Source organism: Onychomys torridus, chromosome 6 (genome assembly GCF_903995425.1).
Source record: "Onychomys torridus chromosome 6, mOncTor1.1, whole genome shotgun sequence".
NCBI classification, from domain to species: Eukaryota; Metazoa; Chordata; class Mammalia; order Rodentia; family Cricetidae; genus Onychomys; species Onychomys torridus.
Window position 1 is genome coordinate 75,548,122 of NC_050448.1, and position 18,014 is coordinate 75,566,135.

The 18,014-nt window shown below is 44.4% G+C and overlaps 1 protein-coding gene across 1 annotated transcript in view; it reads right to left on the bottom strand.

Annotated features, from left to right (window-relative positions):
- Positions 1 to 12,960, bottom strand: part of Cd101 (CD101 molecule) — a 29,480-nt gene extending 16,520 nt beyond the window's left edge. The window contains exons 1-6 of the mRNA XM_036191369.1: positions 12,902 to 12,960; positions 12,394 to 12,851; positions 10,792 to 11,208; positions 8,187 to 8,573; positions 4,175 to 4,552; positions 3,060 to 3,464 (exon numbers count right to left, since the gene is read on the bottom strand). Coding sequence (XP_036047262.1) covers positions 3,060 to 3,464; positions 4,175 to 4,552; positions 8,187 to 8,573; positions 10,792 to 11,208; positions 12,394 to 12,851; positions 12,902 to 12,960 — 2,104 coding nt within the window. The remainder of the gene's footprint in view (positions 1 to 3,059; positions 3,465 to 4,174; positions 4,553 to 8,186; positions 8,574 to 10,791; positions 11,209 to 12,393; positions 12,852 to 12,901) is intronic.
- Between the last annotated feature and the right edge of the window lie 5,054 nt (positions 12,961 to 18,014).

An 18,014-nucleotide genomic window follows, 5' to 3' on the forward strand; every position in this document is an offset into this window, starting at 1 on the left:
GGATCTCCCAGCAGGCTTACCTAACCCAAGGACAGGTGTGGGGAGAGACTTCCTGGAGGAGGCAACACTGAGCTAAGTCTTGAAGATTAATAGTAGTCATTTGGATGAATAGAGAGCAAAGGAATTCTACATAAAAGGAACAACTTGAATAATGGTCTTGAACACAAGAGTAAATGTGGATTATGGAATTGCAGGCAGTTCAGTGTGGTTGGATCAGGTTTAAAATGGAAAGTGGGAGGCTTTGGAGAAACAAATACATAGGATTACTGAAGACCTTTCACATCTTGCTATGGGAGTATGGACATGAAGAGGACACAGTTTCTAGTCTGTTCTGGGATGTGCTAAGGACATCATGAACAATATAGAAAGACTATCTTTGGACAATGATGATGACTTACACTCTGACACTGAGTACAGGCATGTCTTGGAAGCACTTAGATATGAATCCTAAGACCAGAAGAAAAACCATCCTGAATAACGAACATGGAAGTTGTCAATAGGTGGATCCTATCCATGGACAGAAAAGTAGTTTCTAGAAAAGCATGGAGAGTCAGAGGGCACACCAAGCTTGAATCTAAAAGAGCAGTTGTTTTTAAAGAAAACAACTGGACTCTGTGGAACAAATCTTTGTGGTGATACTTTATTTGTGCTGAAATGTGATATTTTATTTGTATGTTAATAAATAAAGTTGCCTGGAGATCAGAGGTCAAATAGCTATAAACAGAAGTCAGGTGGTGGTAGTCCACGTCCTTAATCCGATCACATGGCAGGCAGAGTTTCTGCATGGTCAAGGACACAGCCAAGCGTGGTAACACAAGCCTTTAATCCCAGTACCAACCATAGAGACCTGGAGGTCTGTATAGACAGGCAGTGATGAGGAAGTCATGTGCTGGGCTTAGAGCCAATGAGAAAGCAGAACAGGAAAGCAATAAAAACACAAGTCAGACATTAGAAAGTCTCTCTCGGAGGACGCTACTGCTGGTGGTAAGCTAAGGCTAGTTGTGGCTATTGCTCTGATCTCTTCGGATAGTACTTCTGTATTTGGCTCTATGTTTCTTATTTAATAAAACTATTTAAAAATTCGTCTACAAATCTTGCCTATTGTAGAAGAGAATGAGAAGTTCAAGGTCATTCTTAGCTACATAAGAAGGCTGATGCTAACCTGAGTTTAGAAAAAAAAGAAAAAAAGAAAAAAAAAAAGCCAAGCATAGTTGCACACACCTGTAACCCTAGCACTTAGTAGGTTGAGGCAGGAGGATTGAGAATTTCAGGTCAGCCTGCACTACAGAGTGAGACACTGTCAAAAAAACAAAAACAAAAACAAAATTAAAATAGTGACTCAATGGAGGAGGAGAATACAAGAGAATCAGAAGAAATCAGTAGTATTAGGAAGAAAGCTTCATGCCATGGGGCCAAAGAGCAGGGGAGCGGGGGGGATGGAAAAGGAAAGAAAAAAAAAGAAAGATTTGTGGAAGCAATTTCAAACATCAAGGAAAGGACAAGTAAATTAAGGCATGAATTCATGAGCAAGGTCATTACTATCATTACTATTAACATATTACTATTAACATATTTCTCAGCAACACAGAGTAGGTGGTGCACAGAGTAGGTGGTGCACAGAGTAGGTGGTGCACAGAGTAGGTGGTGCACGGAGTAGGTGGTGCACAGAGTAGGTGGTGCACAGAGTAGGTGGTGCACAGAGTAGGTGGTAGTCACCATGCTTGAGTATCTGCTCTGCATGCCAGGCACTGCACTAGGTGCACTACAGACACACCCGAGTTCAAGTGCACACCAGCAGCTTACAGAAGCCGTGACTGAGGCAGAGGTAGAGTAACACATCCAAACCCAGGGCTCGTTGCCATCCAGGGAAAATGCAAGTCAGAAGAGAGAAAGCTCAAAGTGTGGCAGAACTTTAGCCAGTCTGGGTTTTACTTTCAGCCTCTGTGATCTATTATCGAGTTAAGATTGAATTTGACAGAAACCACAAATTCTCTTGTAGATGTAACAGTCTTATTAAATAAGAAACACAGAACCAAATGCAGAGTTAAAAGCCCAAGAGGTCAGAGCAGTAGCTAAGAGCTGATACTAAAAACCCTTTCTTACCCTTGACTGCTGCTGCTGTCCTTCCCCTCAGACAGAGGCCTACTTCCCATGTGTCTGTCTTTTTATTGACTTTCTGTTCTGTCTTATTGGTTGTAAACCCAACCACATGATCTCCTCATCACTGCCTGGCTATGCAGACCTCCAGGTCTTCTATGGTTGGTATTGAGATTAAAGGCGTGTGTCTCCATGCTGGCTCTATCCTTGAACACACAGAGATCTGCTTGTCATATGATCAGGATTAAAGGTGTGCGCCACTACCACCTGACTTCTGCTATGGCTTGCTATTAGCTCTGACTGCCAGGCAACTTTATTTATTAACATACATATAAAATCACCTTTCAGCACAAATAAAACATCATCATATTCTCTCTTGTAGGTTAACATGTTAAAAGAGGTAGCTAAGTATATCCTAATGGCATTTACATGATCACCACCACTTCCAAACATGAAAAAGATGTTGGGGCACCAGCAGTGACTGACCTAAAAGACTACCTCCTCTGGAGGAAGGCCCTTGAGGATCTGCTGTGACAGACAGTATCTTTTAGCTGTTGGGAATAGGAACTCACGGCAGATGGGGAAAGGGCACAGAGTAGCGGTTGTTAGCCGGTGGGGAAGTATTTCATTGTCTTAACAACCAATGTGGCCGTCCCATGTGCACTAGCTTCACATCAATGCCATCACATCATGCTTGCTTTACCACCACAAACACAATGGCTGGGTAGTTTTGTGTTTATTTCTGTAGTTTACACAAAGTGGGAGGGGTTTTGTTGTTGTTACTGTTTGAGACAGAGGTTCAAATTGTAGTCTAGGCTGACCTCAAATTCTCAATCCTCCTCTCTCAGCCTCCTGAGCACTGGGATTATAAGTGAGTACCATCATTCCTGACCAAAAAGAAAAAAAAAAGATTCTCTTCTTTTTCTTTTTTAAAGCAGGGATCAATTTTGAATATCCCTTACCTGGAAAGGTGACAGTAATCCTCAATGGGTTAGAGGTGGCAGATACCCTGGCTGGACCACTTGTGTGCAGGGAATTTCTGTCATAACCTTCCACTTTGCACTGATACACCCCTGTCTCCTCCAGAGCAGCATCATGGATTTGGAGTTGGGAACGAAATGAAGACTGTGAAACCTTCGTCTTCCTGTGGAACTGGGAGAGGACATCCCCCCATTCAACTGTGCCATTGTGGGTGATTCGAATTAGCTGATGAAAGGCTCCAGAGCCAGCTGGCTGGAATTGCCAAGTCACTGAGAAAGGCATCTTGAGATCCGAGTAATCGGCCCTCACTATGCAGGACAGGTTGAAGGTATGGGTTAACGTCACTTGTGGCTGCCGGCTCATCAGATTTACTTGTAAACTTGATTCTGTGGGGGGGGTGAAAGTGAGACATGCTTCCTGTTTACCAAGTCCAAGCACAGGACTTCCAAGTTTTCTCAATGCCACCCTTCACACAGGGCCACACATTTGTGCTCCTGGAATATCATGAATTTGGGGGTAGAGGTTGGTCCACAGTACAGTCTGTCCCGAATTCCAACCTCAGCCCTCCAAGTTTCCCCCATTGCCTGTGACTGTTCTCAGCAGCCACAACAAACAGGCAGTGTTTCCACAGTGTGCCACTTAGACAGCTGCAGTGAGCAAGGAGGACACTCACAGCCAGGGTCTGGCCTCCTTCCTCTCCCCACTCAGCAAGTAGAACACTCAGAGCCAGTGTTTGGCCTCCTCCCCACCCCCAGGGTTCAGTGTCTCTCTCTTGCCTGTGCTAGAAAAGACTTCACGGTGGACACCCAGGCTGCTGCTGGAATGCAACAGGCTTGCCTCTACTCATCTGTAAGTCAACTCCTGTTCACAGGGGTTTGTTTTCAACTTGGAACAATTTACAAGTTGCAGTCTAGAATGATCTTTATAAAGATGAATAAACTCTGAGAGGTCAGTCAACAGGCCTGATATGCAGACCCTGCTCTTCTCCATCTCAGGTTACATATACCATAGGCACGGTTTCCGGATGTTGCTACTCAAACTGCAGTATACAATGGAGTGACTGACACATTCAGAAAAGGATTTCCCAGATACTCACCCAGAGATTTGACAGTGACTGAAATCCTCTGGGTCCACTGCAAATCTTTGGCCTGGTTCTGGGGCCTCTCCGACACTCTGCATTCATAGGTACCACTGTCCATGACCATGGCAGAGCCAATCTCCAGCCGAAAGGTAGCCCAGTCCACTTTCTCCAACCTTCTGTTGCTATGGTACCTGGGGCTCGGAGAAGAGACTCCCCACTGCACAGTACCATCTTGCCCCATGCCAGCCACAAATACGGCTGTGGTCTGGTCCTGTGGGATGAGCCACCAGCTCACAGACAGAGGACCTGCATCCCCACCTGCCTTACAGAGAAGGGTGAGCGCCTCTCCTTCCCACAGGGCCTGCTTCTCAGCAGACACAGCCACACTTCTTGCTGCGGATAACAGATTATGGAAGAAAAGTGCATCAATTAAACAAAAACATTTCTAAAATACAGTGAAAGCAAATTATAAGGACTTGACTTATTTGTGACAAATCAGAGCTGGTTGATTCCTCCTGCACCACACCCAGAACAAAGATCTGCCAAACATTTACATTATAAATGGATGGATGGATGGATGGATGGATGGATGGATGGATGGATAAATGTATGTATATATATATATGTATGTATGTATGGATGGATGGATGGATGAATAGATAAATGTATACTTCTATGTATATATGTATGTGTATGTGTGGATGTATGTATATATGGATGGATGAATTTCTATGTGAATGGATGGTTGGATAGGTAATAAATAGATGGGTGAATGGATAGGTGTGCATGTGTGTATGTATGTATGTATATGTATATATATATGTGTGTGTGTGTGTGTGTGTGTGTGTGTGTGTGTGTGTATGTGTATGTGTGTGTATAATAAAATTTCCCTAAGGTAATTATCATAAAGTGGAAACAAGACAGGTGACCAGAAGAGCTTATGGACACATACAGGATTCATAATATACACTTATATTTCTTATCGTTTTATTCAGTCAGCCCATACTGAAGAATATCCAATTGAGCAAATATCTGATAGTATTTTGTTTGACTCATTAAGGTGAGTATATGACCCAGAAAGTAATGAAGCCGTGATGATTTAAATATTAGGGTACTTGTTTTGTTCTTTAGAATACAGGCCATCAGTGTTTTCAATATGCTGTCCATCTTCCTGCTTCCCTCATCCCAGTCAGACCTAAACCGCTTAGTGTGTGTTTTGAACAGGAAAAGAAACTTATTGATTAGATCTCTGTTTGCAATTCCACCATAAAAAAAAAACAACTAATTGGGGGAAATGTGTATTTATATACACATACATCATATATATAGATGCATATCTATCTTTTATCATTGGTAAAGATAGTCTTCTTACGTTTAAATTACTGTGCCTGCTAACTATAAATGTAAGGCTGGCACCCAGATGGGAAATTCAAGATGTGGAGAAACGCAAGCATTCACTCAGCAAATGCTTATTGTGCAAGGTCCTGTCCTGGCTGCTCTGTGGGCCGTGCAGACACATCAGGAGCTCCCAGCTCTCAGGCAGCCCAGCACTAAGGGCCAACAACAACCGTCACCACCCAGAGGCAGAATTACTCTGGGCAGCACACTTGACCTCTCTGAGCCTTTGTGTTTCTTTCTAGGAAAAATGAGGGTAATAATAGCAGTCACATTTTGCTTTGCTGAGAAGGCCGAACAAAGGCCACACAAAGGGCTTAGGCCTTGGGCTACAGAAAGTACTGGAAAGGGGTTAGCTATTGCCATTAGTGCTTAGTAAGAGGCACTGGCAACAGCGGAGCTAGCTCAAAGCAAAAGAGAAAAATAAAACAGAACCAGCATTGGCATCTAACGGGGATCTAAATGAAGCTGCAAATTGTTCTTCCCCACAAAGGAGAGCGATCCCTTCCCCTGCTTCAGGCATGCACCCACCAGCTACAAGGCAGGATGAAGACAAATCTTCATAAGCAGGTTGAGCAAATTATCAAATGTGCCTCTGCATTTTGGGCATCAGAGGCACCATCATGCTATCTGCCTTTTGTTTTTATATAAAAATGACTCATAACTGAAGGTTGCAAATAGAAGGGCAATGATTAGTCATAATCTCACCACTGTAACATAACCATCATGATTAGTTTCAACGAATGTAACTTCAAAAATTCATCGTGGCCATTAGCCTCAAAGTAAGCAGTAAGAAGCACAGCAGGGCATAGGGACGGTGAGTGTCCCCTTCTGCTTAAAATATTCATGGAACAATAAAAACTGCTCATATTTCAAACAGCAGCTTGACTTTCAAAACAGAGTGTTAGACAAGGTCCTCAATAAATATGCTAATAAGTTTTCCAATTGCTCCATGTTAGGCCCAGTTTGGACTCCAGCCTATGGAAAAAAAAAATTCTCTTTAGCATTGAAAGGTAACCCTCTCCCCTAGGACCAGGAGCCGAATGCCATAAAGTACCCTTTTGAGCTCCGGAATTCAAATTCTCACACACCGAGTTGAAGGATGCTTGTAGACATTTTCCCTGGGGAGTTGAGAGATTTAGTGAGCTCTGTGCAAATATGTAAACCACCCAGATTGGTTTCCCTGAATCCTAGAAACTTCGACCAAATGTTTAGTGTGGAAACTAACACCAAGACGCTTCCGTCCAGAGCGCCTAGCCGCTGGGGAGAGGGGAGCGGGCTGCAGAGGGGGCATTTAGCTATCTTTGGAGATACCCCTAATGAGCAAGAACAGTGCTCTTTTCAGCTTGGTTTATTTTTAATTAAAATTTCTTCCCCTACTTTTTGCTTTTGGGCAAATTTACTTTCTAGACTTTATCGCTCAGCCCAGAGGATTCTAATATTGGTTCTGGGTGCTATGTAAAGGCCAGAGTATTGAAATAGAGTTAAAGTCACTCAGTCTTCACAAAGTAAGGATGAACTCAGTGGCTGTCCCGAGTCTATTTTGTGTTGCAGGAACAAAATATCTAAGGTCGGGTAATGTATTCTGATGCCTTAAGAATCCAAATATTGGGGCTGGGGATTTAGCTCAGTGGTAGAACACTTGCCTAGCAAGCACAAGGCCCTGGGTTCGGTCCTCAGCTCCAGCCAAAAAAAAAAAAAAAAAAAATCCAAATATTGTGGTACTGGCATGGTGGGGACCCTCTAGGTACGGCAGAACATCACGGAGGAGAGAGGAAAGCAGGAGGACAAGCATCCAAAGTGGCCGCAGTTACACAGTCCTGTCCCCCAGGGTGGCATTAATACATTCGTGAGGGCAGAGTTCCCACAATCTAATTTCGTCCACATCACCCCACTGAGGACCAAACTCGGAGCCTTTGGAGGACAATTAGAAGCCACAGCAGTGGTTCTCGATGTTCCGCTCAGAGAGATGCTCAGGACCAGCTGAGCAGACAGCTCACCACATCCCAGCAAGCACAGAGGATGGAGTCTGTCCGCTCTCATTTGTCTCCTCATTTCTCACTGTGAGTCAGAATTATGACCCACTGCAAGTTAACATAACCAGATTAGCAGAAAGCAATTGAAAAAATGGCCGCCCAGCCTCAACTCAAGGTCAGCTTACTTGGCCATGTGTTCCCCCAGGAAAAGGGACTCTACTCCCCCCGCCCCACTCCTATACACACATACCAGTACACACATATGCCGCATAGTCATGCACTTATAATGCTCATTGACGTACATGTGTATGAACACATAAAGTCAGAGGACTTCATTTATACAGAAAACCTAGCATACAAAAATTGTAACTAAAATAGACTCAAACAATGTAAGATGGCAAGAAGGGACTCAAGGGCCTTTTTATAGACAAGAGAACTGAAATTGAGTAATGAAGAGAGGTGCCCATGGCCGATGGCTCAGGAATTGGACTCCCAATGTCTTGGCTAGTCTTGATACTTCCCCCCCTCCTTTACTTCACCTCCAGTGGGGTCTGACAGACTCCAGGCTATATAGAAAGACCCTCACTGTGTTCTCGTACTGCCCAGGGTGGGGTGTCTGAAGAGAGCACCATCTGTGCTTGTCCCGTGTCACGTACCTGCTGGCTCCATCAGCTGCACCCAGCTGACTGGTGACTGTTTTCTCTGAAGTACCTGCCAGGAGCCGGTCTGAGTCCTCACCACCTCTGCTACTTCACAGCTGTAGGCGCCTACATCCTCCGGACTCACGGAGAACATCTTGAGAGAGAAAGTCTGGGTGCTTAATTTTGAAACCTGCAGCTGTCCTTGGCTTGCTCTGTCTCTGTAGTCTGTCTTCAGGTCCAGGACCCCATCAGCATCGATCTGGGCAATTTCCTTCCCATTGAGGAGCCAAGTACCCTGAAGCTTCTGGTCACCACCTCTGCCCACAACCAGGCAAATCAGTTCCAAGGGGTTTCCTTCAGCAGGCGAGCTCCTGACTGTGACGTTCACTTCAAAATCTTTTGCTGGGCAACAAAAGCAAGGCAGATGTTTAGGAAGTCCACTGTCCTTGTCCCTTTGGGCACAAGAGGGATGAAATCTGTGATAACAATACCATGGTTGCATTTTATGTAGCCTTTCAGTTCTGTGGAGTGAGTTCCCTACTCCAATATAGCCCCACAGTGAAAGAAAATTACAAAGGCCCCCAACTATTCCAAATCACCCAGAAAGGACAGTCCATGGTTTTCTTGAAGCAGTCAAGTAAAAAGTATGCACAGATGTGTCAAGTATCTACTTAGGCATGCCTCCTTAATTAAAAAGGAAATATTTCATGCTGTGTTGAATTGCTGTAAATTATGACTTCTGGTTTTCTCTTTTATTTTTGTGCTGGGGATTAAACCTGGGCCTCACTGTGTGCTGGGCATTCACTGCTAGCTCTGAACCATAACCTCTGCCTTTATTTATTACTTTGTTCATTTGTCTAAGAAACAGCTAGTAGAATTTTTCTAACTTCTGAGCACATTTGGTACTGCCTTGTAGGACCCAATGAGCGCATATCAGATACCTGAGGGCCACAGGATGATTTGTAGTGGAGCAGAGTAACATATAAGGTCAGTTACTTTCCTACCCCTGGAGTATTCCTTTCCACAGTGTCTTGTGGAATAGAAGATTTGTTTAACTATGTAAAGATTTGTTGCATTAGTTTGTGTTGCAGAATAATTGTTTAACTATGTAAAGATGTGTTACATTTGTTTCTTCTTGCCTGCCTAAAGCATCTGATTAGTCTAATAAAAAGGTGAACAGCCAATAGCTAGGCAGTACAGGGACAGTGGGCAGAGAGAATAAGGAGAAGGAAGAGGAGGGATCTAGGCTAGGGAGAGAATGAGGAAGAAAGAGAGGGAGATGCTCGGGGCCAGCCACTCAGGCCGCCGCCAGCCAGTCAGGCCGCCGCCAGCCAGCCAGCCACAGAGGAAGCAGGAAAGTAGGACATATAGAATGAAAGAAGGGGAACAAGCCCCGAGGCGAAACATAGATGAAGAGAAATAGGTTACCATAAGTTATAAGAGCTGGTGGGGCAAGCCTAAACTCAGGCTGAGCAGTCATAACTAGTAATAAATCTCCATGTCATGATTTGGGGGCTGTCGGTCCAAGAAAGCCTGCTACATTTGGTACCCCATATTAGGGGCCAAAATGCTACTTTACCTTCCTCACGGTGCCTGTGCTTTGAACTACTAGCCGCCTGGCTGCTCAGGCCATAGTTTGGGGGGAATTCTGTTCCCACAGTCACAGGCTCTGTTCCTGCGACTAAAGGTAGCTTTAACTAAGTCTCTGTGGTTCTAATAAAAGTCAAAGGTCAAAGGCTAGAGTGAGAACCTGAGAACTCAGAGAGTTAGAGTAGCAACTTGCTAGTGTTCTCTCTTTGCTGCTGCCCCCAGAAGTCCCTCTCCTTTCACCCCCAGGTTAATTTTATTTAATTAAAGCAAATGCAACACATCTTTACACAGTTAAACAAATGCAGCATAAACAAATGTAACACATCTTTGCCTAGGTAAACAAATATTCCACAACAACCATGGATACGCACAGTTTTAACTGCTCCTCCTATTGGACCAGTGCACCTAAGGAGACCCAAACTGACCAGGCCTTTCTGTCTACTTTCGATGAAAATGTCAATGGATCATGTAAGGTGACAATTTTAAGCCTGGTGGAAAAACATCCTATCACCAACAGGGACGAGGCTTCATGTTGGAAATTAGAGCAGCTTTTAGGCCCAGCTGCCTTTGGTAGGTAGGCTTCAGAGAGAGGCAGATGAGACTTTGGAAGTAGGTTTCTCCATTCCCCAGTAGGGGTTGGAATGTACTCAGTGTGTCTGTAACTGGAGTTCCTTGTTTTTAAAATGGGGGGCTGACTACCTTATGGGGTGACTGCTTGAACTACAATTTAAAAATATAAATAACATGCTTACAAAGTGCCTGGCAAACATGGTTATAAAATCGTTTCCATGGCTGGCTTATAGCATCAATCCAGCTCTTGAATTCATATTTCTTGTCCCATATAAAATCTCCCATGAGCAGAGCTAAAATGAAACATTTTGGAACATTTATCCTTCCCAAATGAGAAAAACAAAATTAACTTAAACTTTTTATCTACTTTTTAGGAAAAGTCAACAAACGGTTAAAAAAGAAAATAAGCTCTCCCTACTTACTCACAGCGAATTCACAGGTTTCCTGAGAAGATAATTACCTGCTGGCTGGATCCTCAGAGCTGTTTGATCTGTCTGCTTTCTTGTGATCAAAGTCCATGTTTCATCTGGATCCTGAATCCATTCCGTGGCTTCGCAGAACACCTGGCCTTGATCTGAGGCCTGGAGCTTGCCCACAGACAACTTGAAGGAGGTGGCTCCAAGCTTGTCCAGCCGCACATCACCCGCCCGAAACCTATCTGCATAGGAGGGCCCCGGGGCCAATAGGAAATCCCTGGAGAGAGAAATGATCTCAATGGCTTGGCTGCCTCCTCCATCCTGCATCAGGTACCAGGTGAGAGAGAGGTGGGTATGTTGAGCCGTTGCTTTCGTGGCCTCACAGGTGAGTTCTAAAGGCTCACCTTCCTTCTTCCTGAGCGTCTGGGAGGGCATGGTGGCAGACAGGGTGTCGGGAATCACTGGAAACAAAGCGACAGGGATCATCTGACTGGTTCATATTTGTGTCCTTAGACCTTCTCAAGGGAAGATGGCGTCTAAATCTCATCCACAAAGCGCATCCTTTGAGCTTGCTTTCCCAGCCAGATGCCTTCCTAACGTGGGCCTTCCCTATTGCCAAGGGAGCATGGGAACTTTGCAAAGCAACTGGCTTTGCTTCCTCAGCCTAGGCTGGAGCCAGGTTAGCTACTCAGTCGCCAGTGGGAGGAGCACTGGTGCTTCTAGACCGAGATCCTGGCCTTCAGCCACCCGTGGTGTCTCACCAGATGCACACGAGTGGATTGCTTTGTTTCCCTCCCCAGACTCTAACCTGCTTTCTCTATTACAGAGATTCGAAATAATGTAATTTGTTATTCAGACCCCAAATGCACTATTTCCCAAAGTTTTCATAACTGTCCTCGGACCCCACCATTCCCTTCTTTCTCAAATGCAAGTCATACAGTCCAAGCTCATCCAGCACTGAGGCTGAGTCACCAAATACTCTAGACACTGCTCGAAGAACCGAGCGTTCCCAGGAGCTCAGAAGGTGGTGGGAGATGTGCATATAAATAGCCAGTTCCGCCATAACTGGGTGAATGCTGGTAATCACAGTGTGAACAGGGCATTAAGAAGAACCAAGTTGGGGAGATGCCCTGAGGCAGTCTAAAGGGTTTTGCAAAGAAGGTAATGTTGAATCTGCATCCTGAAGCTCGTGTGGGAGTTTGCTAAATTGCAAAAGAAAGCTAGATAGTCCAGACATATGACAGTTGCAAGAATCTGAACGGTCCCTGTAGGGAAACGGGCTAGGAAATGGTGGCTGGAAAACAATCATTCTGCAGTTAATGACATCACCTATGATATTAGTGCCCTCTCTCCCTTATCAAGTTGCAAGATGATACGAGGTGCGGGGACATGCCAAGGTCCATCTAATGCTATGCTACTACCAGTTTGTGAGTAGAGGTCTTGGGAAGGCCCCACCCTGGCTCAATCTGTGTGGGATAGGTCTCTGGGAAAACCTGAGACATCTACTTGTATCACATCTCCGAAATACTCGGAGTGGTAGGTAGGCTCTTCATCCAGAGCAAACAGACTAATGGAAAGCCTTTCCCTTGGCAGAGCATTGTGATGGTAGAGACAGGCTTGCCAGGGACTGGCTAGCAAGAGCTCACCAGTTAGATTTGTCTTCGCGCTGTAACTTCCAAAGTACTTCTCATCCGTGTTGGGTGTGAAGCACTCATATTCGCCAGCATCCCTCATCCGGAGCTTTGAGATGTGCAGCAGGACTGAGCTGCCCTGCAGCCTCTCCACGTAGATCTCCTTGCTTTTCACCCTCTGGGCATACACTGCATAAGAGAAGCTGGCATCCTTGGTACTGATGATCTGAACTTCCCTGGTCGGGGCTGTTGGCAGGTAAATAGACCACTGGAAATCCTGCGTAGGAGGCCCCTGATGACCACTTACGTTGCAGCTGATGCTGACAGGGTAACCTTCGGCTCTGTACAGAGGTCCTTTCTGAATTGTTACTTCCCTCTGGCCGATGCTGAGCTTAGCTTGCAAGGAGGAAGAAGAAAGGGGAATAAAAATAGATGAGTGCTCTAATTCCCGGGGTACCACATCATGTAGTTCTCTATATTAGCATCCTGGTAAATGAGACTGTAGGTTATTAGCTATAATCACCTCCGATCTTCGCCGCCTTCCTCGGGCTGCCTGGCAGAGGAATGGCCCAGCAAGGCCATCGTTCCTCTATTACTTAAGCTTGCAGAGTTCTAGTCTCCTTTTGAAAACGTGTAGTTTCAACCACGAGTCAGGGCCACATCCACAAAGCCACAGTTTGTTTAAAGAGACTTGCTTGGAAGGCAATACAATATCTGATAATTTACCTTTTGCGGTATTTTATGGCAACACAGCATTAACTTCCTCAAACCTCAAATTCCAAGACACAGGCTTCCTCATGGAGGGGCTTTCAAGACAGGCAAAGTCCTCAGCTCTGCTCTCGATGCCTCAGTCTCTCTTGCTGGTTGGCTGGAGAGATCTGTAGCTCTCAGCCATGTCTGATGCAAGACTAGACAAATGAGGACCGGAAGTGGCAGCAGCACTTCCTGTCGTCTGCAAAGGGTTTTCTTCTCTACTTGCTTTTGCTTTGCTTTGCTTTCTGACTTCTTAGAAAGGCCCTTTCCCGTTTCTAGGACACTCTGAAAGGGATGCTTTATAAAGCCCTGCAGGTTCTTTACTCCGAGTTGCATTCTTTTCTTACTCATGGTTTTCAGTAAGATGTTTTTTGTTTGGCCAGAGCTGAGGACCAAACCCAGGGCCTTGTGCGTGCTAGCTCTACCACTGAGCTGAATCTCTAACCCCGAGTAAGATGTTTTTCAATTGAAACCTTAGACTAGTAGGTCTAGAGGAGAAAACATGACCAAAAGGTCATGTTTCTATAGAGAAATGTTTTAAATTCAGCATTCCCCCCCAGAAACTGCTATGTGTTTATGTATTAATACTGAAAGGGATCTTGTTTGGTGTTTCTGAAAGAGCAGAGACCAGTGATAATGATTCCAAAGGGGTAGACAGGGTCTTCTATGAGGGTCCAGGAACCCTTGAAGGGCAAGACAGGGTTGAATAACATCAAAGGGTCCCTGGAGAGCTCTGGACAGCACAGAGATGTTGACAGAATAGAACCCTTCAGTGTAGGCTCCCGAGAAGCAGAGCAGGGACAAAGAGTTTAGAAGACTCCTGTGGGGAGAGAGAGAGAAGACAGTACAGAGTCTGTGAGAAGAAGTGGAAACTATCTGAAGGCCCAGAAAGAGGGAGGCTTCCTCCCCCAACAGGGGTAAGTGATGACTTGATATAATCAACTGCAAACTTAAAAGCTGCATCTGAATACACTCAACTAAAACTGGCCAAGAAACTAATCAATACCCAACCACACACATTTCCAGTAATAATTTAAAAATATATTCGAGTATTCATAAATCTCAATGTTATATATTTATATCACACTTTTTGTGTGCCGAATATCTATAAATAGGAATTAGACCACATAGAAAAAAATTAAATTATTACTTACCAAAAAACAACTACAGAGGAAATTTCAAACATTTTCAGCAAGGCAGCCTTAGTAAGACGGGGCACTGTGCACCAGGCTACATATGAAGAAATAGTTACAGCTGCACTATTCACTGTTACCCCAAACAAGGGGTAACCCACATGTCCATCATCAGTAGAACAGACACTCTGTGGTGATGTACCATAAGATGGAATAATACAAAGAAATTTAAAATAAAAATTATAACTTTTTGCAATAACATGTAGAATTACATCTAATCAGACACAGAATACCTATGAATCTGTTTGACTATGTATAGAAAATTTATCCTTTTTAAGTTAAAAATAGGGGCTGGAGAGACGGCTCAGCAGTTAACAGCACTGACTTCTCTTCCAGAGGACCTGGGTTCAATTCTCAGCACCCACATGGTGGCTTACAACCATCTGTAACTCCAGTTCCAGGGGACCTGACACCCTCACACAGGTATACATGCAGGTAAAACACCAAAGCACATAAAATTAAATTTTTTAAAATAGGCAACCACATTGTATTGTTTAGTTGATGCCTAAGGGTTAAAATCATAAGTCAGGAAGTGGTTATTCTGAGAGTCAGGAGTGAGTTGAGGGGAAAGATGATGTCTTGATGATGTACAGGCAGGACAGGTTGGCACTTCTAGGGACCTAATGATGTTTCTTGAACCTTGTAGTGATTACACAGGTTTTATTTTCTGCTTATTTGTCAAACTTCACATTTATGTTTTATTAACCTTTTCTAACATACTACATTTCACCATGAGAATATTTTTTCAGAACTGAGGAGATGCCCATTGTGTATGCATAAGGACCTGCATTTGAGCCCCAGTATCCAGGCAAAAGCTAGACACAGTGGTAATGTACCTATTATCCAAATGCTGGGGAGGCAGAGACAGGAGAATTCCAGGGACTTGTAGGCAAGCTCATCTCTCTGAATGAGTGAGTCCCAGGTAGAGTGACAGATCCTGTTTCTAAACTTAGGGTAGACAGCCAGCTGTGACCAATTTGGCAAGATATTGTAAGGACGCAATACTGGCCCTCATATCTTGGTAGCAACCAACACCTCTCTAATCGGACTTAAGGCCCATTGAACAGGAGAGAAATCTTGCTAAGTATTGGAAACCCGGACAACTGCCCAGGGCTAGTGAGGTCATGGATCGTAGAGAAAAACTTGCTACTGCCATTTTGCCAAGCCAGAATAATTCCCAATTACGTTCTAAATATTTTATCTCTATACCACAGATACGTGTAACAACTCTCATTACTCATCAAATAAACTTTTCTTTGCAACAAAAGGAGAACATTACAGAAACCCATAACTAGTCAAAATGCAAAGAACAAGTGGTCATGGGGTGGCCATTTCCAACAACACAGCTCCTGTATCTAAGGCACAGGTAACATCAATAAAGGGGCGTGGTGGGCAGAAGATGGTTAGTGCAGGAGGACCAGGAAATCTGCTGTGAGAACGTGTCTTCTGGAAATGACAGGGAGGCTTCGCCCACACCTCAGCAATACAAGTGTCTAAACAAGACCTGACAAGACAACACCAGTAGATGTGCTCTCATGGAGGAAGAAATCTCACCTGGCCCCAGCCATAGACAAAGAACTACAGGTAACTAAGGACTGTTGAGAGCAGGAGAAATATTCATCCCCCAGGATGAGACAGACCCCTAAGTGTTTCTCCAACACCAAGTGGTCAGCCACGAAATCATACACATACAAATAATACGAAATGAACTGAGCAAGTTGCATTTATATATTTATGCATTTATATGTATTACAAATACATATATACATACATGTAGTAATGACCAAGGAAAAGATGCCATGAACTTGAGAAGAGGTAGGGGGATATAGGAGAGGTTGGAAAGAGGAAAGAAAGGGGAAAATGATGTAATTATATTTTAATTTCCCAAAAATTGAAAAAAGAAAAAGTGGAAGGAGGTTGAGAATGGCACCTGACATTAGCTTCCACATGCACACACATGCACACATACATACACATATACATGCACATACATGGGTATACACACATATACATACACATAGACACATACACACATGTACATATACACATGTACATATACACATACAATGCACATATACACATACATACGTGTACACACATGCACATAGACATACATATGTACAAATTAACATTTTGTTTTGTTTTGTTTTTCAAGACAGGGTTTCTCTGTGTTGCCCTGGCTGTCCTGGATCTTGCTCTGTAGACTAGGCTGGCCTCGAACTCACAGAGATCTGCCTGCCTCTGCCTCCCAAGTGCTGGGATTAAAGGCGTGTGCCACTGCCACCACCCAGCTAAATAAACATTTTTTTTAAAGTATAGTTTTGAGGTACCATTAATATTTTTCTGCCAGGGCATGTTATATTATTAATTTTACTGTGGGCAGCTGGGTAATGCTTCTTCAACGTTTTCCATTACTTCTTGGTGAAATAAGCGCACATTAGAAAGTTTCTGTTGTGGAAACCAGCACTTCATTTCCCCTGCTCTATTTGCCAATTCAATAAATATTTATTCAGAGTCTTTCTGATCCTTGAGAGACTGACATGCAAAGATGAGTTTGGAGTCATCTCCGACCTTGAACCTCAATCAGCTAGCCAATTAGGAAAGCAATCACCTCTATAGCAAAGATACAAGTAGACTCCTGGAGAAATTTAAGGAGAGCAGATATGTCGTGACTTGGGAGGTGGAGGAGGATACAAGTGAGGCTTGTGGAAGGGATGCTGCTCTGTTTTCCTTCTGTTTCTATGACAAACACCCTAACCAAAGTCAGCTTGGGGAGGAGAGGATGTAATTCCACTTATAACCCACAGTCTGTCCTTGAGGGAAGCCAGTGTGGGAGCTCAAGGTAGGAACTGAAACTGAGGCTGGAGAAATTCAGCTTACTGGCCTTGTCCCAGGCTCGTGTTCAGAGCCCAGGTCTGCCTGCCTAGGGATGGGATTGCCTACAGTGGGCTGGGCCTCTTACACCTGTTAGCAACCAGGAAAATGTCTCCTTGGAGATGCCTACAGGGCAGTCTGATGAAGACATCTTCCCAGTTGTGACCCTCTCCTCCCAGGTACGTCCAGGTTGGTGTTGAGTGACAGAAAGGAGCTAGCACAAATGTCATCAGGAGTGGACTCTGGAGGACGGGGAGGATTGCATGCCAAGTGGAGGCCGAGCCTTTGAGGTGATGAGACTTTATGACACGATGGCATGGGTAGAACTGAAAAGATCTGCTCAGACACAGGAAGTGGTCAGCTTCGGGGGAAAGACATGCAAGAAGACTGATGGGTGGTGCGAGACTGGCTGGGAGCAGGAAGAGCTTGACTATCGTGGTTAACAGTTGGTAGTTAATTAGGCCATCGGGAATCCACCGAGAGTGTCAGAAGGATCTGAGGGAAGGATCTGAGGGTTATGTGGAGAATGGTGGAAGTCGGAAATTGACATCAGGTAACTTCTAGCTCAGGACAGAGGGGATGAACATGCAGGGGTGGGAAGAAAGGGGCTGTAACTTAAGACCTATTGTGGAGATGACATCTGTAGAGGTTAGGGCTATGGATGCTTCAGTGTTGGAGGGATGAATATAGGGACAGGAGGTTGAGGAAATCAGATACCCATGTTTGATAAGATGCCTGGGAGAATAATGGCACTCAGCAGGAACACAAAAAGTGAGAATTACTACTGTGTATCCAAGGATGGGCCAGACGATAATG